Below are 24,196 nucleotides of genomic sequence, written 5' to 3' on the forward strand. Positions count from 1 at the left end.
GGACACTTAACTGACTGAGCCACCCAGGTGCCCCTAAAGATTTTATTTTTTTACCGTTTATTCTTTTTTGGGAGACAGAGAAGGACAGAGCACAAGTGGGGGAGGAGCAAAGAGAGAGGGAGACACAGAATCTGAAGCAGGCTCCAGGCTCTGATCTGTCAGCACAGAGCCCGATGTGGAGCTCGAACCCGCAAACCGCAACATCATGACCCGAGCCAAAGTTGGACATCTAATCGACTCAGCCACCCAGGTGCCCCAAGAGTTTATTTTTAAGTAATCTCTACACCCAACATGGAGCTGGAACTTACAACCCAGAGATCAAGAGTCACATGCTCTACTGGCTGAGCCAGTCAGGCACCCTGCATGGTGGCTTTACTCTAGGTAACGCTAGTCTAGAGTATCCTTCTCCTCTTGGTCAGGAAGTTTTACTTAAGATCTAACTTGAGTGCCAAAACCCTTACTCGTTTCCTGAAGGTTTATCATGTCTTTCCAGTAAGGTACTAGTACATAAGCCTTAGCCCTTCTGGCCACAGGCCAGCACTGCCCGATTCCTCGGCAGAACCACCCCCTCCACAATGGTACCTGTGTGCTCAGGACTGCCCGGCGGCTCTGAGTAGCGATTGAGAAGCATCATGAGGATGGTACGTGTGGTGGGCATGGGTTCTGTCCCCGGTGCTATCCCAGAGTGCCTGAACAAGGTGTCTCTCAGCTCCCGGGTTACAATCTGGTCCCCCAGAGTGTGGTGGTTGCACAGAAGCAGGTTGAGCAGGAGCAGACCGTTTCTCACTGCGGAGGAACACCTGGGAGGAGGGAGGTAATCCCGGGAAGAAATTGAAACAGAGTGAATGCAACGGAAGCAGGAAGCAAGCACAGAGGGGAAGAGGCCTGCAGCTAGGGGAAGAGAGGGCTCCAGGACTCCTGTGAGGCCAGGACATCTGGCTCCCTGATCTCAAGCCACTCCTCCCAACCCCAGGAAGGAAGGCCAGGGTGCTCTTGCTCTCTCTGGGGATCTCCCTACCCCCAACCACTTGGCCTCTCTACCAGTAACAGTCAGAGAGGGCCACCAATGTTTCATCCAGAGGTAACAACATGAAGGGAATTTCTGTGAAGCACATGAGATATAGACAGAGCAGCAGCGGGGGTTGGGGCTTAGCGGGAATTTGGAGGGTGATGCCCTGACCCCTCTGTGTTCAGCATCAGGATCACGGCTGCGGGGACAGTAAGAAGCAGGCTCTCAGAGCCTGGGCGGGTGGCTGAGTCAATGCTGGCGAAGATCTCTCTGGTCATCTGGGCATCAAACAAAGGATGGATAGAATCTCGGCCAGTGATAAAAGTGGGGATCTCCGAGGAGCTGGCAATGGCCAGCATCTTCAGTGCCTGCAAGGGGGATGTGGAAGCAGAATTAGTTATGGGTAGAGCCGCCATGCAGAGAAAGAGGAGAGCCAGGCCCTCATTCTCTGACCCCAAACTTTGGGGCAGCTGAGCTGTTGGCAAATAGGTCGAGTAGGAGATGGAAATGGAAGAGGTGGTGATGGGATACCAGTGATAAAAACAAAAAGAAAGACAAGAGAAGAAAGCAAAGAAAATACTGAGGCTCAGTGATAAAATCAGCCAGCAACTTCTCTCTGCCAGCGCCAAGGCTAACTGAGTGGGATGGCTGCCCCCTCCCGTAGCTACCTCTCAAGATGGGGCCCTTTCATAGCATCTAGTTGTATTCAAAGGCTTTACCTTGACATTGTCTTCCACGTCACTGGACCACCCCTCCCTTTGTAGAACCTCCCTTCTCTTGAGTGCCAGGATCTCATATACTCCTGGTTGTCCTGCCTCCCTGGAATTCCTCTGCCAAATCCTTGAATGTGGAAGTTCCTGCCCCCTTCTCACTCTGTACTCCCTCCCTAGACAACTTCATCTGCTCCCATCGCTTCAATCACCACCACTAGGCCAACACTCTCAAACCTATGTCCCTTGACCTCCAAAGCCAGTAGCCAGCCCTCCTCGACAAGACTACTTGGGTTGTCTCACAGGAAGAGCGGTTGGAATTCTAGGAAAAAATACTTGGAATGCATGAACGTGTCTGCTGGTACTACAAAGAAAATGAAATTAAGATGAAAGCTATACCTCTCTTCCCTGGTGAAAGGGAGGACACTTGAGAAGAAACCCTCTGGGGAGGGAGAAGATTAGAACTAATTCTCAGGACACTCTCCCTTATAAGGCCTGAATCCTCCACGCTACCATTACGCTATGTCACAACAAGGCTTTCTCCCTTTGGTTACCCCACTCTCCCCAGTTAGCTGAATTCTATAAACCTGAAGTTATAAATAAGATGATGCCATTTTGCTAGAGGGCAAGAGTTTGAATTTAGGGGCAAATGCTGTATTTTGGTCATGCCATCTGAAAGGGTTGGGGAATTCTCTGAGCAAACACGGCCTAGATGATGAATGCTTGGCTGCTCTTCAGAGCAGCACCTAGCTGGCCCCGCACAGGAAAAGAGCCTCCCAACCTCGCTCTGAGACAGCCTAACCTAAGGGGACCGGGGCTCCTGTCCGTGTTGTTGCCATTATACTGTCAGAATCCATTCTCAGAACTGATCTGGATGAGGCCTACTTGCCCCCCTCCGGGACTCCAAGCTATACAGAGCACACCCTGTCCACACCTCCTACCAGCCAGCACTTGTGTCTGGAGTATTCAGGAAGCTAATTCTTCTATAAGCTCCCCTGGATGAGGGCCCCCCCTTCCTCTGGGCCCACGTAGCAAGTCACCCACATCTGGTGAGGGGGTATTTTCTGTGTAAGGGTACCACTCAGATCAAAGGGTAAAAAATCATTTTGTCACATGCAGAAAATTAGTCTCCAACCAGATATCTAACTGTAACTAAAAAGATATGGGAAACTGAACAAACCTAAAAACTCAATTCCAGACCTTCTTTCCATACCTCTTCCTCCTTCCACATTCCCCCACTTAGTGAATGACCTCCTCATCCCCTCTGCTGCTCCATTTTAAACCTGGGAGTCATTCTTAAAAACATTCTCCCTTTCTTCCAACACACATTCAATCGCAAAGGCTGTTCTGCTAGAACCTTCAACCCACCTGCATCTTTCCATCCTAATGTCTCCTCCCTGGTCTAAATCACCACAGTACCTCCTCAAGATCAGCCGTCCCCCGGCCTGCCCCTCCTGCCCATCACTCTCTCCCACCAGGCCCAGTCCACTCACCGCCAGCCCTGCCTGCTGCACCAGGACGGAAGTCTTATATTCTTGCATGCAAACCAGCACAGCGTAGATGCCACCCTCCCTGGCAAAGAGTGGGCGCCACTCATGCTTGGTCATGAGCAGGTAGAGGAGGCGCAGGGCCAGCACCACCACCATCTTCTCTCCCACCTGGTTGGTCAGCAGCTCCACCAGCGTCTTCACTAGCTTCTCTCTTAGAGAGAAGAGACATTGGAGTTCCCCATCCCAAAAGTCACACCTGACTCCCTGTCCAACCCTCTCCACCAAGATCCATCACCCCCACCATTATCCAAGCTGCTCTTGCCTTAGTTCCACTCTTCACTCCCTCTCCTCTGCAGGCTAACTGCCTCTGGCTCCTCACCTCATGAAGGAGGCAGCAGAGCAAAATGGTTACCAACTCTGGCTCACCTTTTCTTTTTTTTTTTGTTGGGAGAGAAAGAAAGAGAGAGAGAACGTCTGTGCATACATGCACGTGTCAAACACAAGTAGGAGAAGGACAGAGGGAGAGGGAGGGAGAATTGTAAGCGGGCTCCATGCCCAGTATGGAGCCCAAAGTGGGGCTCAACCTCACAACCACGAGATCATGACTGGAATAAAAATCAAGAGTTGGACACTTAACAGACTAAGCCACCCAGGCGGCCCTGGTTTACCTTTTCAAATAAATCTATAAATTCAATGTAATTCTAATCACAATGTTTGAAAGGTTTTTTATAAAACATATGGCAGGTAGATTTGGGCATAAGATGAGAAAATATGTAAGAATAGTCAAGAAATGTTTAGAAAGAAATAATGGTAGACTTGTCTGCTAGTTAACAAAAGATAAATTTATAAAAATTAAAATTCTGGAAATGATGCAGGATAGATACAGATCGCTAGGTAAGGGTGGCATCCCAGCCAATGAGAAGAGCAAGGACCATGTGACACATGAGGTGGAGACACCTGAAACAATTACAGCTGGGGTTCTGCCTCACTCCATCAGCATAAATAAACTGCAAACAGATTTTAAAGTAAATGTAAAAAACAAAGCCATAGCTATCCTTAGAAAATAAAGACAAATACTTTTTATAATCTTGAAATAGGACAGACTCACTCAAAACCTAGAAGCCATTAAAAAGTTTAAAAGTATTCTAGAGGCACCTGGCTCAGTCAGTTAAACGTCCGACTTTAGCACAGGTCATGATCTCGCGGTTTGTGAGTTCAGGCCCTGCATTGGGCTCTGTGCTGACAGCTCGGAGCCTGGGGCCTGCTTCGGATTCTGTGTCCCCCACTCTCTCTGCCCCCCCATTTGTGCTCTGTCTCTGTGTCTCAAAAAAATAAACATTTAAAAAATTAAAATATTAAAATATTCTAACGTAGGGGTGACTGACTGGCTTGGTCAGTAGAATAGGTGACTCTTGATCTCAGGGTCATGAGTTCGAGCCCCATGTTGGACGTAGAGCCTACTTAAAGGTTAATTAATTAATTCTAACATAAAATTCTAAAACTTCAGCACAATGAAAGACACTGTCCACAAAGTTAAGAGATAAGCAATATGAGTTAGAGAGAGAGTCCTATGGAAATGCTAATTTGAAGGAAAGGAAGAAGTGCTCCAGAGTCCCTAGATCACATTGAGTGTCACAAGAAAAAAAACTGGATTTATTTCTTCCCCACAGGGACAGAGATGTATGTTGAGGAGGTGGCCTGGGAAAGTTCTGCCTTTATTTGTCTTCTCTCATGAACTTTTTGATGACTACAACATGAATCAAATATGCTTTAAATATAAATCCCCTTGTGTAGCCAGGACTTATTATAAACAAGTTAATACAACATAGGCAATATATATGAATGGATATAGGAATATAAGTAAGGATGTTTACCAAAATGTTAACAGTGACTCTCTCTGCAAAAGGTCTTCAGATGATTTTTATCTTCATAATCGTCTAATTCTTTTTTTACAGTGGGCATATATTATTTTACACCCAGAAAATAGTTAACATGATTTTGAAAAATAACCAGCAAATATGTGAAACATAAATAACCAATTAACATCCAGAGTGCCTACAAATCAGTAAGAAAAAAATGAAGACCCAATAAGAAAATGGGCCAAGGATAAGAACAAATTTATAGAAGAAACACAATGAATGTGGGCAAATGTGCTTAACTTCAGTAGAACTAAGAAATGAAAACAAAGACACCAATCGTTTAAAATTCTGCCAATCTGACAGATTTAAAAAATAATAGTATCCAGTGTTGGCGGCTGTGAGGAAAATGAACCCATCAGAACACTGTACTTGAACTTGGATATAATCACATGCAGAATCCTGTGTATCAGAGAAAATAATGAGGCAGCTCTATGTGGACTGGCATGTAGAGCTTTCTTAGACACACTGAGTGTGTAGGAGTGTGCAGGGAAAGCACAGAAACGTGTAGTACGATTACAATTATTTACACACAAACTCAGAAGATGTTCTATTTCGAAACACACTAACAAATGTAAATCTATGGAAGGTCTGAAGAATCCACAGCAGACTGGCAACAGTGGCGAAGAGGGACTTAGTCTTTTCCTTCTATGTTCTATTACATCCTTCAGGTCTTTCAAAATGAGAATGTATTTGTGTATTATTTGTATAATTAGGTAATGATTTAAAAAATACCTTTGAAAATAGAAAGAAAACAGGAAGGGATAAAAAAGAAAAGAAAAGAACTCAATCTCTAGGGCCAACAGGACCTACATTTGAATCCTGGCTGTGCTATCTATCAAACTCTGTGCAAACTCTTAAATGCTCTGAGGTTCAGTTTCCTCACCCATACAATGCCATAAGCATAGTATCAACTCTTCCTCAGGAAGGAAGAGAGAGAAGGATTTAATGAGAAAATGCATCTAGAGCCTGACACAGAGTAAGTGCTCCAAGAATATTATGATATTCCATTATATTATTGCATCCTCCTGCTCGACTACTCCCTCAGGCTGACCCTTCTTTCAGTCCCAGCCTTTCAAATTCCTGATATAGCTCCTTCCCTCCCTACCACCATCCTCCCCCAATGGCAGCTTAAACCAAAACCCCTTCCTTCCCCACCATTCTAACCTCAGGGATCTGTCAGGACGGACCAGAGGGTGGTCCCGCTCAGTGGCCTCCTCCACAGCCTGAGAGAGGGCATAGAGGCCTGAGAGCTGCAGGTCTGTGTCCAAGCTGGATATCTGCACGGTGGCCACGACTGCTGCCACATGCTGATCCAGGGAGCTGCGTGGACCAGGACCCCGCATGTCTCTAGCCATTTCTGAAATTGGTGAGGGAAAGGTAGTGGCTTAAAAAAATTGAGGATGCTCCAAGTTGGAAGTGTTTAAAGGTCAAACCCAGTTATCCTACTGACATTTTAATACATTATTCATTACTGTAGCTTGCGTTCTGAACTTTTCCAATTCTGCACCAGGGATTTAATAGCCAAACGCAGAAGATGAAGATATTCCAGAAAACAGACCCTCCTTTTCCAGGGATACTGAAGGTAGGGAGCAGTGATTGGTTACACACACTCAAGGTCAAAGGAAGGAAGATGGATGAATGCTTCCAAAGCATTTTCCCATGCAACAGCAATCTTCCTCCACAGCTTTCCTCTACCCTAACTACTTCTGTGGGGACTGCCCGGGACTTGTTCCAACTTCTTCACCCTCCCTTCCCAGCACCTGACTCACCACTGGCTGCCTCCTTCATCTCAGGGGGAAGAACCATCCCCTCAGTCACCAGAAGTTGGTTAAACAGCTGTGAATCACTCTGTGCCATGGGGGGCTCAGTTTTTCCCTTGGCAGTGTCTGCATCTGCCTTTGGGGGCTCAGCTTTTGCTTTGGGAGACTCAGTCTCTTCTTCTGAGAAGTTGACCTCCAACTTGGACTCCTCTTCTGGATTTGGAGAACATGAGTGACTTCGTGAAGAAGACGAGATGCTCAGTTCATCAGGCAGCAGTGCATACTTGGTGTAGATTTGGGAGTTGAGCAGGTCACTGAGGGTACTGCCCTCAAACCGATTACTGAGCACCTGCAGCAGACCCTCAGCCATCTCTACGGGCACGGAGATTTCCCCCAAGGCCTTTTCACCCAGGGTCTGTCAACAGAAGGAGGTAGGCATTTCAGGGACGGGCAGACGCAAAGGTCCTAGCGGACAGTAATAGGGTGGCCGCCTCCCGCCATGACTTGCACACTTCTACATACCAGACCTCACAGGATTTGTCTCCTTCCCCAGCAGGCCCCCTCATACTCTCTCATCTCTAGCTCCAGCCTCCCCCTAAGCACTCCCTTATCTAGAACTCCCTTAGAGAATCTCACCTCCAAATCCACTACAAACCAAGTATCCCAGGCCTAAGATACCTCATCCAGGTTCTCCCGAAGATTCTGGAAAATTGGCTGCTGCTCACATACATCCAGCTTCTTGATGAAGAAGAGCAGCTCCCACCACTCAGCCTGAGTCAGGTATCCCAATCGCTCATTCTTCTGAGGCTCAGGCTGGAGGTATGGCAAAGAGTAGAGCCCATCCACAGGTTTCCAGTCCCAGGAGGGAAGTGCTGAGGATATAGGCACAGGGGTGTCATCATCCAACAGGAACAGGGTGCATTTCTGAATCTCTGGGGCAGCTCCTAGTCAGGAGTAGCTTTGTCCCAGTCCTACTCCTCTGTTCAAAGACATGCTGTCCATGTGTCCTCTAAGGCTCACCTGTGCCTAGCAGAGGAGCCCCTGCCCCCTTCTCCACAGCTCCTGAAGCCGCATCCTCAGCAGCTTCCTCAGGGCCCAAGATCTCCAGCATGTGCCAGTGCACCCAGTAGGTGCGGCCCGTTGACTGCCAGAAGACCTGGTATGGAGGGAAGAAGAAAGAAGGACGAATTGGCTTCTGACCCCTGGGCGGTGCAGGCTTGAGAGGATAAGGCTGGGCACACAGTCCTCAGATACACACCTGACTAAGCTTCAGAAAGCCTCTGTATGGCAAAAGACTCCACTCTCCAAAGGGTGGGCCCTGCCTCTCATCTCCTCCTGACCTTGATGGCCTCTGCTCTGACACTCCCTCCCAGCCAACTCCATGGCTCTATATATCAGCTGTGTTTCCCGGGTGTGAGTCTGCTTGGCCTCATAGCCCACCCACTCCCACTAGATTTTCTCAGCCCTCCAAATTTTCCCAACCCCCTTTAACCATTCTAATCCCCTTGGGGGTTTTCTCCATGGGTGGCCTGCCAGAGAGCCCCCTACTTGGAAGCCCCACCTATACCTTTCCACCTAGATCCCCAACAGTGTCCCACACATGACCTCTGCCCTTGCTCACCTGCACAGGGGGCACGCCATTGTTGCTTTGCCGGAACTCGCCCTCGTCCCCAGCGCTGACCTCCTCGTAGTCATCCAGCATGCGAACTCGCATCCCGGCCTGCAGCGTCTCTCGCACGTACTCACCATAGCCACAGCGACTCGAGAATTCAGAGCGCTGACGGAAGGCCCGTTCTTGCTTTCTAGGGGTGGCAACCATGGCAGGGAGCAAAAGACTAGGGCCTGAAACGCAGGGCTGAAAGATGGACCGCGTTGGCCGCGGTGATGACGTGCTCTGTTCGCTGAGGTTCCGGGCCCAGCCCATGCTCCGCACCAGCTCTGAGATGAGGCTGCCCACAGCCATACTGAACTCCAGCTCCCGCTGCCCCCGGCCTTTCTCCCGGCTGAACTCCCTTGGGGACAGGGAGCCTCGGTCTCCAGCCCCTGGCTCTGGACTGTTATTCAGCTGATCCAGCAGGGAGGTGACACATAGGTAACGTTTCACCAGGGAGAAGAGCAGCTTTCCTGGGATCTGTAGGACACAGTCCGTGGTGTAGGTGCATCTTTTCCCAGCTTCAGCCCCTCTCCTTTCCCCACAATATCATGTTCTACAGAAAAATTTAAATGCCTTATCCCCACACTTGTAGGTCTCAAACTGTGATTTATGTAACACACAAGGAGTTCCTGGGGTCTAATCTCAGAAATTCTGAGTGGGGAGGCAAGCTTGAACCTTCATTTTAACAAGCTCCCCAAGTGGCTCTGGTGCGGACGCATAATTCTGAACCACATTTTCAGAAGTGACGTCCTAGGCCTTGTACACAGCATTTCCCCCATAGCTGCCAGAGTACCTGAGGCAGATGAATGCCCTCAAAGGCCATGCAGTGTTCCTCAGAGGATGTGGTCTCTGCAAACAGCTCCAGCAAAGTATAGCGGCTGTCAAAATCCATGTGCTGCTCGATGCCATCTTGCTGGCTCAGTGACAGAAGGACGTGAGCCCGACTCCCTGTAATCCATACCCAGTCTGTATCTTCTCAATCCCCAATACTTCCCCTGCCTTTCCTAAACTATCTATCTCCTACCCCAGGGGCTTTCAAACTTCTTTGCGACTGAGACTCTCCCAGGAAGGTATATACATTTTACTTGGTAACCTGGTATAAATACACATACGTACAACTGAAACATATATTTAATGCTACATAACTTATCTTGCCAAGTGCTACCTACTAGTTATTCTACGTTAAAAAGTGTTGGTTGTAACCCACCAAACTGATTTCACAATCAACAAATTCCAACCCACCACTTAAAAATATAAACCTACCCTAGTCTCTTCTCTGCCACTGCACTGAGAATGGACAGATAAACCAGGTACTATTATTTTTTCCTATTTATATACCTGTAATAGTTTATTAATTTATACTCCTTTTTTTTTTTTTTTTTGCATTGAATTGGTATTCAGCAATTCAAGAACTAGGAGTTCTTACAGAGTTGGGCAATCCCTCCTCTTTCTGTTTTTACTCCTCCTGGCCCCAATTTCTCCAGTACTTTCCTTCTTCCCCTGACTGTCTCTTACCAGCATCGTGGGCTGCCAGAGCCTGCAGCATCTTGCCAGCACTCCGACGGATCTGAGGCTCAGGGTTGCATAACATGTGCATAAGCAGGTCCAGGGCTCCTGTCTCCCTGAAGACCCCAGTGAGGGGCCCAATGCTGGCATAGGCACTGAGCACATGGATGGTGTGGAGCACAGCAGCTGTGAGGCTCGAGGTCCCACCTTCTGCCAGCTGCCTGGCAGCCCTGCGCACCAGTGCCCGCACATCAGCCTCCATCTCTCCCATTGCTGTGTCATCCAGACCTCCGGGATCGCAGGAAAAGCTTCCTGAACCCCCAGCTTGTTCATGCTGAGGTCCCTTAGATAGAGCCCGCTCACCTAACAGCATGGGGCAGTTGGCGTAGACTTCGGGGGTTGACAGCCACATGAGGATGTGCTCTGTCCTACCCTCTTCCACACCCACTCTGCCCACTTCCCCACACTTCAGAACACTCCATCGGATGAGGTATTCAGGATGCCCATCATGCCCAGGCCGCTGTCGAATAAGCTCTTCAGGATATGCCTGCAGCCGGGGCCCCAAGGGCACCATGACGTCCCCAGTGCGCCGTTCCCCCACCATCCTGACCTCCTGGGACACAGAAGGAGAAAGATAAAGGTAATGAGGGCAACGGAAAAGACTACACCGACGGGGTGGAACCTTGAGACATAGATTGGGTGCAGGGTGGAAGTTACAGGCCAAATAGAAAAAGCCAAGCATAGGATGAAATATATAACGTGAACATACTTTGGGATTTATAAGGAAGGAGAATGCAGTGGAAACAACAACAGGATGAAACGAAGGGGTTTAAGAGATGGAAGAGGTTACAAGAGAGGATAAGAAGAAAAGGGTAACAAAAAGAATGACAGTTAAGCAGGACAGTCTGAGCAGAAGAGCAGTATGGCTGAGGGCTACAGATCAAGACTTAGAAGGATAACATGGGTGGGCAGACAGGACAGCAGCATGGGAGACAGTGGGGCAGAACAAATGTGGATAGTCAGGATGCAGGAGGGGTAGGAGGGAGTAAAAATGACAGCATAAAGCTGGAATGTGGATATAAACGAGTGGGCCATAGCAGATAGAGAAAACAGACAACGGAGGCTGGGCAGTGGGCATCCACATCCAGATGACTGGATGGGAAAGTGTATCAGAGTATTGTGAGCAGGAGAGGGGCTGAAGGGGCCAGATTATATTATAGGAAAAAAGACCAGGACCCACCTGGCACTTAAGCTGTATGTAGGGTGAGGTTCATAAATATGGAGATGGTGATCATGGAGTTGAAGGGTAGGAAATAAGGTCAGGAGATGATGAAGATATTAGAGACGCAATATGGCACAGAGGAGAGTCAGATTAAGAGTGACTTCGAATTCTGGCTCTTTCACTTATTCTGTGATTATTTTTTGGACAAGTTGCTTCATCCCTGAACCTCAGTTCCCTTCTCTTCAACATGGTAACAGTATTCATACCCACCCCATGAAGCTGTGGTAAAAACTAAATAAGATCATGTATGTAAAGCACCTAGAGCAGCCGCTAGCACATCGTGAGAGCTCAGTAAACACAATCTAATATTCTTAGCTGGAGAAGGGAGGGGCAGTCCTCAGATAAATTTAGTCATTAAGCCAAAAGATGATAAATGGGAGTGGGAAGACGACTAAGCTGGTGATCAGGGAAAGGTATGTGTGATATAAAGCAGAATGGGGACAGTGGGGAGTGGTAAGAGTAGGAATGGGGCGGGCGGGGATAGAAGACGACAGAAGAAAAGCGTGAAGAGGGGAAACATGGGATGTGGACCTCAAGGGGGGCGGGGGTCCGGGTGGTGGGGGGGGGGTGGGGAGGGGGTGGGGGGGACAAGGCAGGGAAGTGACTTAGCGATGGACAACGGATGAGCAGGGTGAAGTAAAACAACCGATGGGCTAAAGTGGGGGGGTAGAAGCAGAACTATCATGGGCCTAAAACAGAAGCTGTAAACTGAGGTGTGGGGGTGAGGTCTGGACCTGGGGATGAGACAGCAGGTAGACGCGTGTAGGAAGGTCAGGCCCAAGCTTGCAGACCATGGGGTGGCGGAGGCCACTAGGGCAGCGGAACGGCTTTAGGAGGCGGGGTGAGGATGGGGGGGGCGCGGTCCGAGGAGGCTGACAGAACCGAGAGAATCTCAGAGAGCAAGACCTGGCTCCCGTCGTCAACCCCACGGAGACCGCGTCTGGGAGCGGGAAGGGAACGCGGCAGGGACTGGGTCGCCTCAGGACCCTCCTCTCACCTCCCACCGCCCGGCTTGGCCCTCGCTGGGAGCCAGCGGCCGGTCCCGCCGTCCTGGCCCCGCCTCTTCAGCAGCTCCCTTCCGGGTCACACGGCGAGGGAGGGCCCGGCCCGGCTTCTACGGGTCCCCCAGCGGCCCACAGTCGAGCGTGGCGGAAGGGCGCGCGAGTGGAGCATGCGTAGTGGCCGCGTCGCTGCGTTGGGGGCGCGCTGCAGTCAGAGGCGGCGCTCGCTGTCGCGTTGCTCCTCGTTGCAGAAGTACGCAGCGCTTTCCCTCCATCACCTCGGAAGCATCATTGGCATACAGTGGGTCGGCTTCCCCATCCACCAGAAACCTACACCTTCAGCCCGGGGCTGTCCTTTGAGTTTTCACGAGGTCACGTGGCCATGAGTTTCCCAAACCCAAACTCCTTAAGCAGTGCTTTGGCTTGGTTGAGTCACTTTACCTATAAATTAATATGGTTCATCTGTGTGTTGGCCTAAACACCTAACAAAACCATGCACAACAATAAAGGCTCCAGTTCCCCGAAATGTTCCTTAGATTAAGCCGCAGGGCAGCCCAAAGCACCCCTTAGCTTTGCCCTTGTTCTCATCAAGCAGCCAGGCTTGCATCTCAGAGCAACGTTTAGAGTTTGATTCCTTTTCATTCTTCCCTCCCTCCCTACACGGAGAAACGGAGGCAAAGACCCCACTGTCTGTGCACAAAAATGATACATTTATTGAAAGAGTATTTTTTTAATACAAAAGAAAGCTCTGTACATAGGACTGTGACCATGTCCACTATTCCTGGGTCAGCATCCCAGGGGAAGTAGAAACCACTTACATACACACTCCACATTCATACACACACACGCACACACACACACTCAGGCACACACACTTGCACACACATGCACACGCGCACGCACATACACACACGCACTCCAGAGCCACCAAGGAAGGGAAACACCAAGGGTTGCTGCACATATAAATGCCACCTCATCCCTGACACACACATGTTCTCCCAAGGCCACGCTCACACAACACACATTATAAGCACTTTGCCTGATTCACTCACTGGGTCTGTCTTTCGTGAGAAGGAGAGGAGGAATTCATCAGTCTCCTTCCCTGGGTGGGGGAGTGGGGAGTGAGTGAATGATCGTGGAGTGAAACAAGAGCAGAGAAAGGGGGCTGGGCAGTTACAGACCTGAGTCCCAAGCTCCCCCACTCTCTGGCCCCTGATTTGCCATGCCCCAGCCTTGTAAGCCACCCATAAACCCCAGCTATCTCCAGGAGAAAGCCCAGAATGGTGACTTCCATCTTGGTACCCCAAACTGGGGCAAGACAGCAATGGGGGTTAGAGGTTACAGGGGTTCTCAAACATGTCGGCAAATCATCCCCTTGATAACTAGGCTGTGCACAAAAACTTCCCCCACCCCTTCACCTAATCACAGAAGCAGGATTGTTCTTCCTGAAGGCAGTCACAGGGGTTAATAAAACTCCACCCCAACTGCTGCCCTGTTCTGAAAAAAAGCTCCCTTTCTGGATATAGGGGTTGAAGGTAGGCTCTGACACAGGGTAAAAGACCCTCCCCCTATGCTGGCCCATCCTCAAGGTCTACCCCGTAGCAGGCAGAGTGGGGTAGGGCACGGCCCCTGTACAAATTACATAAATACTGAGGTTACACTTAGAAAAATAAAGTCATTTTCTTCAAGGCTTTTTGTCTTAATTTAAAAAAGTTACAGTAGCTGCTCACTCCCTGGGAGAGCTGCCCATTTCTGGCTCCCCTATCTCTATACTCAGCCCAAGAGCTGCTCCCATTTCTTCTGCCCCCCATTCCTGCCTCTCACCCCCTCCCAGACCCCACCCTGCTCACTGCAACTTGGGCCCCAGGCAGCTGCAGGCCTGGGGGAGCGCAAGGCTGCAATGCCCATGTGTGTGGCACAAATGAAGTCAGTTGCCTCTACCTGACACCCTCCCACCCCCGCCCCCACATTTGGTCTCCCTCTTCCCTCTCCCTTGCAACAGCCCTAAAGGGCAAAAAGAGACCCAGGGCTGTGGGTCACCCTCCCCACCCCGTTGGGGCATGGCCTGAGGGCCCCTCCCCCGGTTTTCTCCTGGAAACAACCCAGGACCGGGCAATCCCAGAATCTCCCCTACACACTGGTGGGCCCCGAGCTCATGGGGTGGCTCTGTCCCCAGAGGCCCAGCCAGTTCCGGGGAGCCCCAGGGCTCCCCAGGGAAGGGGAGCTTGGGGAGGGAGGGGGACGAGAAAAACGCCATAAAAAAAAGTTTAAATATTTTAAAAATATATATTTATAGATTTGTTTTCACTTCGTCTCCTCAAATAAAAAGTTCAAAATCAACTTTAAGTAAAGCAGCTGGGAGGAGAGGGGGGGAAGACAGGGTGAGAGGGAACACTGGTGGTTCCCTCCAACCCGGGAGTCCCTGGAGTCCCAAGGGGATTGGCAAGGCAGGGCAGGGCAGATGGCCCCAGAAACCTGCTCTGTGCACAGGCCCAGTTCTCAGGAGCTGCAGAGACAACGGGGCGGCAGCGTGAGGGAAGAAGCCCCATCTCCCCAGGTGGCTCCCTGAGGGGCAGGGGTAGGGCTCTTTTTGTCCAGCCTGTGACAGACACAGGGCTGACACAGAGTCAGCAAGGCTGGGAGAGGACCCCAACTGCTTCCTCAGGGGGAACACGGTGCCTAGTCCCACAGAGGCCTGTGTGTGGGAAGGTGGGGCACGGTCCCATTGGATAAGCTAATACTCATGGCAAACATGGAGCCAAGCTGGCAAGGGGAGTCTGAGGAGGGAGGACAGCCCCACCATCAACAGAAAATGGGAGGTGGAGCTAGGAGGGGAGGGTGAGGGAGGACGGGGTGGAGGGCAGGCTGGCCCATTTCTTTGGCTGGAGTGAGAGGGCTCAGTCCCGTGGCTGCCCACTCCTCCTCCCTGCCTCCCTCCTGCGGCCCGTCAACGTGTGTGTAAAGAAAACGTGAAAAGGCAACAATAAATAAGTGGTGCCATCCCTTGGGCCATCTGTCCAGGGCGGCAGGGCGGATCAGTCACTCTTGGTGCTGTGGGCGGCGTCCAGGTTCACCACCTGTAACTCGGTGAGGTTGCTGCTGCTCCCAGCCTGCTGCCCTATCACAGCCATCTGGAGGGAAAAGGATGTGTAAGGAAGAGGGACCAGCCAGGGGAAGCTCCCACTGCTTGCCTGCCTGTCCACCACAGGCCTGACCAGGAAAACAGGCCTCCTGACTAGGGATCTTGGCTTTGACCAATAGGTAAATTGAATCCCCAAGGTCAAGATAAAGAAATGGCTGGCTGGCTGGCATGGGGTGAAGGGTGCCCCCCACCTACCTGGTGAAGCTGAACTGCAGAAACAGGGATCTGCACTGTCCCAGATGGTGCCGTCAGGAACACCTGGGGGACACCACCTGCAGTGGGAAACCACAAAAGATACTCAAATCGCCTGCTCAAGTGAAACTTCCAGATTATCGGAGAAGTGATGATAAATGCACAAGTGACCCGGTAAGTCTCAGACGTACGTGCCCAAAGGTGAGTGTCCAAATGTGTCCGTGTCCATGTGTGCATGTAGGTATGCGTTTTCAAGAGTGCACATGTAGCCTAGTGAACAGCTATGGGTGTCAAAATATATGTGCAAGCATCCGTGTGTGTGTGTGTGTGTGTGTGTGTGTGTGTGTAGGTATATGTGTGGACATCCTAGTTTGTGTATGTGAATGTGTACACCTAGGTGTATATGTGGGGGACCATTTGAGTATGTGGGTATATAAGGGAGGAAATGGTCCTCCTTTTCTCAGCCCCACCCCACAACTCACCTTGTTCCTGGACCTGGCTGTGGGACACCTGCATGGTGGATGGCGCCTGGGAGAAGGCATTGAGCACGGTGAGGCTGCCATCAGCCAAGCCCGAGGTGGGTGCATACATCACCGCATGGGGACTAGGGTACATCATGTGGCCGCCCACAGTTGTGGGCACGGATGACGTCATGATGGTGGCGGGCAATGTCACTGGCAAACACAGACACACATCTGTGAGGTTGGCACTGGCCCCCATCCCACTCCCAGGAATTCCAGGACTCCAGAGCCCTCATGCCACTTCCCAGGTCAGAAGTGGGAGAAGACTCATTCCTCTGCTCCCTTTCATCAACTAAGAAAAGCCTTATTTTTTTCTTGAACACAAGAGCACCAACCTTTAATTGTATCCTATCACATTGTACCATTCAATTGTCTATCTGCTGAATTCTTTGTTCCAAGACCCTAAGGCCCTGGGAAAAACAAAGATTACAATGACTGACCCACTCTAAGGAAACTCACATACTCCCTTTTCAGGGGGTTCCATTATCCCATTTTTATTTGTTCTCACTTCTCCCTCTTTCTAAACGTGTGGCTAACAAACTCATCTTTTAAACATCAAACGTTAACGTGCATAAGGTCACCTGGGATCTTGTTAAAAAGCAGATTCTAGTTCAGTAGGTTTGGGGTAAGACTTAAGAGTCTGCATTTCTATCAAGCTCCCAGATGATGCTAGGCTTCTGTCCATAGACCACACCTTGTGTAACAAGACTGTCACTAACAAGAACTTAAAATTAATTTTATTTTGAAAGTGTCTCATCATTTCTGAAATGACTAGAGACACCAAGAGGAATTACAGCTACTCAGAACCTAGGATACCCTCCCACAAGGAAACTGCTTTATAAATCTTTCCTGATAATTAAGCAAACATGTGTCTTTGGGCAAGTAACTTCTTTCTGGGCCTCCAGCTTCTCATCTGAATGAAGAGAAGCATGGCCTCAATGCTCCCTAATTTCTTCCTGGAATCCATAGCCCTACCACAGGGCAGGATTCCAAACCCAGCCATCCTCACCTGAATTTCCCATGAGGATTAGAATAAGGGTTAAGCCAAATGCCTCCATCTCCACATTAAGAAATTCTCAGACCTTAGTTATAGGAGGGATATTGCTGGGCACTTTGCTGCTAGGCCTCATGAATGAGGCAGGGCAGGGAGGTGAGAGTTTTGAGCTATACCTGTCCCGCTGGAGGAGGTCTGCGTGAGGTCTGTGCTGCTGTCGCGAGAGGGAGACGCTTGCTGTGGGGCCTGGTGCACCTGAATGGCCTGCACTGGGACCTGCTGGGCCACTGCCCCACCTATGAGACACAGAGACTTACTCATGTTCTGTCCTACCCATCCACCACCTGCACCAAGTACCCACAAACAACCCTAGGCCCAGGGTCTGGCACACTGCTCCCCAACTCCCATAGCTATCTTTCCTGGGAGCTAAACAGGCCCTTTGTGTCCTGAATCTTGTCTCCATGGGTTTCTGCCCTCTGCTCATGCCCTTCCCTCCTCCTCCCACCCCAGGCCTTGCCTCTGCCTCCTTGGTTGACATAGGAGCTAGCACTGAACCATCAAGGACATGACCTATCCTCCACTCAAGGTAGGGAAGTGGTGGAATGTCTATGGTCCCTGTGGCAGTGGGGGGCACAGGGCGGGGCTAGCTAGACAAGGCCAGAGAGTATGGTTGAAACTTATTGACAAGGATAATAGCGGTCCCAGTGGGGAAGGGTGTGCCTACCAGTGAGATATAAGAGGCTTCTCTCAGGCTCTGGCCCCTGCCCACCCTCCTTCTAGCAGGGAAAGAGGTTCTCCTTGTGCCAGCCCTAAACCCACTCTTGGCACGCTCAGTTTGCCCCTTGTGACTTGACTCACCGGGCATGAGGGTGAAGCTGGTAGGCAGCTGCATGAGGCCTCCGGAGGAGACAGGGCCACTGCCTGTACTCTTCAGCACAGTCCCGTTGGCACTGCTGACAGCGCTGGGGCTGACGCTAGCAGACACTGGTGCCAGGTAGTTCGTGATGGGGAAGGAGGGGCCGCTGCTGACTTGCATGGTGGTAGAGGTGCTGGGTGCTGTTTGGATGGTGGAGGTGGTACCCGGCAGGTTGGTGACTGTGAACGCGGGTTTCGGTGTGTCCTACACCCAGAGGAAAGATGCAGCAGTGAGCCTCTACCGGACCCTGCCCCTGCAGAAGCTTTGTGTGGCGTGACACAACCCAGACTGGAACCAGTGAGCTTGGGTTCAAACCCCAGCTCTGCCATTTACCTGCCATCTGACCCCTGGGCAAGTTACTGAGCTGCTGAACTTCAGTTTCCAGTCTGTAAAAGGAGAAGACCTACCCCCATAGGTGTTGTGAAGATTAATAGGTTAACACACATAAAGTTCCTGACACCTAAAAAGAGCAGTAAGTATTTGCTGCTCTGCTGAGGATACCATCCCAATTCCCCGAATTCTCTGCCCCAGTGAACTGTGGTAAATCACATCGGCTGGGGGACCAGGACACAGGGGTCTATTCCCGGCTCTGGCAGTAATCATCTATGTGACCCTGGGGAAATCACTTCCTCTTTCCGAGCCTCAGTTCTCCTCTTCTGTAAACATGAGGGGGCTGGGCTACTATGTCCTTTAAAAAATCTTTCCAGCTCTGATTTGCCAGGCTTCTGAGATAGGGACAAGAGTTTTTCAGGGAATTTAGGGTTTCAGAGAGATCTTGGGTGTTTGGCAATTAAGCACTCATGCCAAATACTTAATGATTTAAACTATCAATGGAATTTTTTAAATACATAATTTATTATTATTTTTATGTTTGTTTATTTATTTATTTTGAGAGAGCACGTGTGCACATGGGGGAAGGGCAGAGAGAGAGAATCCCAAGCAGGTTGTCAGCCCGAAGCCTGAGGCAGAGCTTTATCTCACTAACCAGGAGATAGTGACCTGGGCTGAAATTAAGAGTCAGATGCTCAACCGACTGAGCCCGTATTAAATAGGCGCTCCTATTAAACTACCAAAGGAATTTATTCCTTCAACAAAGTTCCCTGGGAATAAATGAGCCCTACTGCTTCAAGAGTTTGCAATTACAGATGATATGCCAGTAAGAGGGGGTATCCCGGAGCACTGACCCTCCCCTCAGCGAGCCTTTGTTCTTAGAAGGGGAAGGAGGAAGCCACAGACTGAGAACCAAGCCCAGAGAACTGAGGGGGTTCAAATACTGGGGGTGGGTCAGTGCGGGATGTTTGCTAGGCAGCTGAGCTCGAAGCCTCTGATTGGCGAAGGCGTTGCTAAGGCAAACAGTGCCGCTTCCTCCGATTGGCCAGTTAGTGAAGGGCCACCCGGAAGGTGGGGCTCCCCAGAGGAGCAATGGAGGAAGCCCCGCCCCCTCTCCTTACCGGGAAGAGGAAGGGGGAGGCGTAACTAGGGCCAGCATCCCTAGCAGCAGCGAATACACTCCCTAAACGTGCCCAGGCCCGGACATCCTGAAGAGGTAGGCGGCTGGCTAGTAAGGTAGTCTCCAGCCCAGTCAACGAGCCCGCCTGTCGACAGTGCTGGGTTCCCAGGACCCTGGAGCCCACGAGTGCTTCCTTCCTACTCCCTGGCAACTCAGCCCGCTGCGAGGGCAGGGCTAAGCTACGCCCCCGCCCCCAGCAGGGAGACAGCTGGCGGGAGGAATGCAAGGGCCCTGCCAGGCGGGCGGGCTGCAGGCGGGAGGCCGGCCTGGAGCCGGAGCCGGCCTTATAAGGGCACGGAGGCCGCCCGCTTATCTAGGGGGCCGGCCTCCTGTCAGGATGGCGAGGATGGACACCTGTCCCCTAGGATGAGGGGCACTAACCCGGCTCCATCCCACCTCGGTGGGCACCTATCCTGAGTGAGGGAGAGACGGGGACCCCCCTCCCCTCTCTGCCGGTGAAGTCCCTCCCCTTCCTTCCCCTCAGATAGGCGACCCAAACACACCTTGGTCTCCCCACTGCTGTCGGACTCCGACACCTGGTAGGTGAGGTCTGTCTCTTCAAAGCCCGTGGCACTCATTCTCTGGTCTGTGGTGGGGTCTGAACGGGGTGGAGAGTCTGGCGAGTTGAGGCAGGTCTGAATCAGTGCCTTGCCAGTCTCACTGGTGATCATTGGCTGCAGTTTGCGGGTGGCAAAGGTATACACATGGCCTGTTTCACTGGCCACCAGCAACAGCACCTGTGTCCCTGTCAGCGTGGACAGCTCATAGGCCTGGGGGTAGGGGGGAGGAGATGGGTAGGTCAGCCAAACTATTTCTCTCTACCTTCCTTGGGAAGTAGGGAAGAAAAGAAATACACAGTGATCTCAACCCCCTGTCCGCCCCCCCTGTCCCCCAGGGACCTTCCTCTCCAGTGACTGGGGCAGGGAAAGGGTCTATCAAGATATCTGGAAGTGAGCTGGAGAGCAGAAGAACTACCATGCTCCTCCTCTGAGGAGCAGCCACTGACCTGCAGATACCTCAGGCACAGTCACAGCCCCCTAGTGACAGAATATATAACCTCAGGGGACTTGGGGTGGCAGGGGGCAGGTAGCTGCTCCTGACTACAGCTTAGTGCCAAGAGCCTCATGGAGAGAGGGCTCTCACCCACTCTTCACTGTCACAGGAACCAAACTGAAGTTGCTATCACACTGTAAGTCGCATTAGGGATAAGGGGCCACACCACGTAAGTTCTAAGCTGTCCCATGTTTCTTCCCAGAAACCACACAAGCCCTAACCTGCTGCCATTTGTCCTTCTGCCCTATAATACTGTGCTACCCCCTTTTTTCTTTCTTTGTCTTGATGCAGTAGCATCTGGAATGATGGGAGAGGAGACGGGGGCTAGATTAGCAGCTACCACCCTTCCATGAGCCCAGGAAGGAAACCAAGGGTGGCCCCATGGATGGTATCCTTACTCTCCCAAAAGTTCCACAACCCACCTTGGAAGCAGCTCTAGTTTCTATAGGGGACAGAAATAAACACTATCCAATGTCCCCAGGGTTCTAGCTTGTTTCCCAGTTCACCTGCTTCCACCCCTTCCCATATCTTCTACACCTCAAGACGGCTCCTTTCTTCATCCCTATTGACTGGATTGCTGGCTGGAAGAGGAAGAATTTCTAGGTACCTCTGCAAACCTCCCTGCCTTCCCCCCAAACTCCATGCACAGATTCTCCCTAGGGCTGGAAACACCACTTGTCCCAAAGGCAGATGGTTCTGAAGTCTGTCCTGCAGAGAGTGTGCGGGTTTCCAGTGGATGCAAAGGAAGACACATGGCCATCGCTCGACTCAGTCCCTGCTGCTCAGGGCAGCATCAGTTCTCCTGCCTTGCTCCCTTACCTGGGGCTCTTAAGCCCCATTCGGTCATCATACCTGTCAGTCCTTCCAGCCAGCACTACTCTTGTGGTGCCCACCTTCTTCCCACACATGCTGGCTCATTGTTGTTACAGAGCTTCAGCCTCTTCACCTCCATACCTTCCCTTGGCCCCCTGCTTTTCCAGCACCCTCCCCCGAACACCAGAAGGCATTGGATCTAGTGACCCCCGCGTCTCATTAACCACCTTCCAAGCAGCCTCCAAGCTTCCCACAACCACTCTTCACCCCTTCACTCCGCAAGGGCCCCGTTCCTCTCTCGCGCCCGTCACTCCCACCTCGGCGCCTTTCCCCTCTTCTCTGGACGTTCGCGGCATCTCCCCTCTCCCCACATTTCCTTAGCGCCCCTCCCCTCTCGCCCTCCTGGGGTAACAGCTATACCCTCCCACACAGCTCCTGCAGACTCGCCGCCTCTCACCTCCGCCTCGGCTCTGCCTTCCTCCCGGGCTCCCCCTGCGCGTCCCCACCCTCCGTGTCCCCGGTGGCCGGCCAGCCTCCCGGCCCGGTACCTTCTTCATGATGCCCGTCTTCCTCTTGCTGAAGGTCGTGTAGCGCCGCAGTTTGTTGTCGATGAACTCCATCTTGATCTTCACGCGGCCCCGAGTCTTCTTACCCGGCTTGGCCCCGCTCACCGCGCCGCTCACCGGCCCATAGCCCCCGGTGGCCGCCGCCGCCGCCTCGGGCCCACCGACCACCACGCCGAGCTCCATCTCGCTCAGGCTCCGCTTCAGGCCGCGCCGCTCCGCGCCCAGCTCCTCCTCCTCACCCGACTCCGAGTCGCCCTCGCTGCCGCTGTAGAGGGCCCCCGCGGTGGGCGCCGGGGTGGTTGTCGCTGCTGCTGCAGCCTCCCTCTCGAGGCGGCCCGGCCCGAGCCCCGCGCCGTTCCCGGGAACCCGGCCCCCGTTAGCCCCGCGAGTCCCGCCGCCGCCGCCGCCGCCACCTCCCGGCCGCCCCGTCGGGGTCCGGTTCAGGCTGCCCCCCCAGGGCCGAGCCCCGGCCCAGCGCCGCCGCGGCCCCAGCTTGGCTCGGTAACATGGCGCTCAATGCAGGAGGGCGGACGGGCAGTCAGCGAGGAATCGGAGCCGCCGCCGCCACCGCCATCGGCTTCCCGGCTCAACCCGGCACTCCCGCTGCTACTAGAGCCTCTATCGCTGCCGCCGCCGCCGCCGCTGCGAACCCGGGGCCCCTGCACGCCCGGGCCGACCTGGGCCCTCACTTTCCTGCCCCTGTGGCCCGGGTTGCCCCAGGCCGCTCGGAGCGCCCCCTGTCCGTATGCTAGGGCGGCGCGCCCGGCGGCCGTCAGCGTCCCCCGGGGGGGCAGGGGCTGCTGGCCGCGGCCGAGACGGCGGGTGGAGGGGGCCGGGACCACGCGCTGGCGGCGGAGGGATCCCCCGACCCTTCCCCCCATATAAAGAGATACAATGTTTCCTTTTATGGCGAGGCCGCTCCTTATATGGTGAGCCCCTGCGCCCCCGCCGCATTGGTCCGTGGTTCCGGCACCTCCGCTCCCCATTGGCCCACAGGGAGCGCTTATTTGCATAGACATACCGAACTCGCTGCTGTCATCCCGCGTCAGACGGCGACTCCGAAAGGGGAGGAGCCGACGCCTCTTAAAGGAACAGGAGAGGAGGTACGACTCCGCCCCCCTGACCGGAGAATGGTGGAGAGAATTGGGAGGAACCTGCTGAGGGGAAGCCTGGGAGTGGACCGGAGTTCAGTCCCGCGGAGAAATGCGAGCAGCACTAGGAACCCGGCATTAGAAGGGCTGGAAGCAAACACTGGGGTAGTTCCTGAGTGGATTGTGCGTGTTGCAGTAAATGATATAATGCAGCCCAAATTCCAAGGGAGTGCAGGGATTGGAGCACTTCCCCACGCCTTCCTAAGGGAGGCAAAATTTACTGGCTGAGCCGAGGAGGCTTGGGTCCCTGGCGTCCAGACTTGTCGCTTCCCCGCCGCTCCAACCCTTCCCCTCCCCCCGACTTCCTTTCCCTTTCCCTCTTTTTTCCAGGCAACGACACTTTCCCACCAGAACGGCTCCCCGGTCCTCATTCATCATCCTCTATACTGGAGGGATCTTTGGCAGACATACATCTGGAAAAGACCGGGGGGAGGAGACAGTCGGCCTCCCAGTCCCCGAAGGGGGCAGGGAGACGAGATGAAGATCAGTGAAGACTTCCAGCTGCGGGCTGGGCTGGGGGAGGGGGTGGTCCCGGGGATAAAGCCCACCCTACCGCCAGTGCAAAGGCCTGGGAAAAAATAGAGCCAGACAGAAAGTTTCAGCAAATAAGCCAGCCAGCCAGCATGCGCTCGCGCACACACAGGCGCCCGCGCACACAAACGCACACACGCGCGCGCACACACACACACACACACACACACACACACCCTTACCCTTCTATGGAAAGCCCACGAAGGGGTGGACGGTTAGAACTGGAGCGCTGCAAAGCCCAGGTTCAGGTTTGGGTCTGGATCTCAGCTCCAAGGCCGTGAAAATATCTTGCTTGGGCTTTGCAGTTACAGAAATTACTCAAATCTGGAATCAGCCCCTTTCTAGCCTGCGCCTGGAAATAAGGGTTCGACCTCTCCAAACTCCCATCATATTCCTCATTGTTGGTACCCATCCGCTGAGGTTCTTAATGCAAATTACATGAGATAAAGGCTGAAGCATAGAGTAAGTGGTCAGTT

General features: G+C 52.4%; 2 protein-coding genes across 5 annotated transcripts in view; both read right to left on the bottom strand.

Moving 5' to 3' along the window:
* Positions 1-12,418, bottom strand: part of CUL9 (cullin 9) — a 37,268-nt gene extending 24,850 nt beyond the window's left edge. For 3 of the 4 annotated variants that reach the window (XM_049653221.1, XM_049653222.1, XM_049653220.1), the window contains exons 1-10: positions 10,058-12,418; positions 9,336-9,490; positions 8,510-9,019; positions 7,909-8,044; positions 7,567-7,760; positions 6,898-7,303; positions 6,293-6,485; positions 3,213-3,420; positions 1,181-1,377; positions 583-800 (exon numbers count right to left, since the gene is read on the bottom strand). In XM_049653221.1, the coding sequence (XP_049509178.1) occupies positions 583-800; positions 1,181-1,377; positions 3,213-3,420; positions 6,293-6,485; positions 6,898-7,303; positions 7,567-7,760; positions 7,909-8,044; positions 8,510-9,019; positions 9,336-9,490; positions 10,058-10,790 (2,950 nt within the window). In that variant the 5' untranslated portion in view covers positions 10,791-12,418. The remainder of the gene's footprint in view (positions 1-582; positions 801-1,180; positions 1,378-3,212; positions 3,421-6,292; positions 6,486-6,897; positions 7,304-7,566; positions 7,761-7,908; positions 8,045-8,509; positions 9,020-9,335; positions 9,491-10,057) is intronic. The other variant, XM_049653223.1, reaches the window with a different exon arrangement.
* A 600-nt stretch (positions 12,419-13,018) lies between these two features.
* On the bottom strand, positions 13,019-22,546 carry SRF (serum response factor). The gene is given in 8 exon segments (XM_049653225.1): positions 13,019-15,462; positions 15,669-15,745; positions 16,148-16,339; positions 17,357-17,476; positions 18,039-18,300; positions 20,110-20,376; positions 22,021-22,491; positions 22,493-22,546. Coding segments are annotated over 8 exon segments (1,539 nt in total). The 3' UTR covers positions 13,019-15,366.
* Positions 22,547-24,196: the final 1,650 nt, after the last annotated feature.

This window comes from Panthera uncia (assembly GCF_023721935.1).
Source record: "Panthera uncia isolate 11264 chromosome B2 unlocalized genomic scaffold, Puncia_PCG_1.0 HiC_scaffold_24, whole genome shotgun sequence".
Taxonomy (NCBI): Eukaryota; Metazoa; Chordata; class Mammalia; order Carnivora; family Felidae; genus Panthera; species Panthera uncia.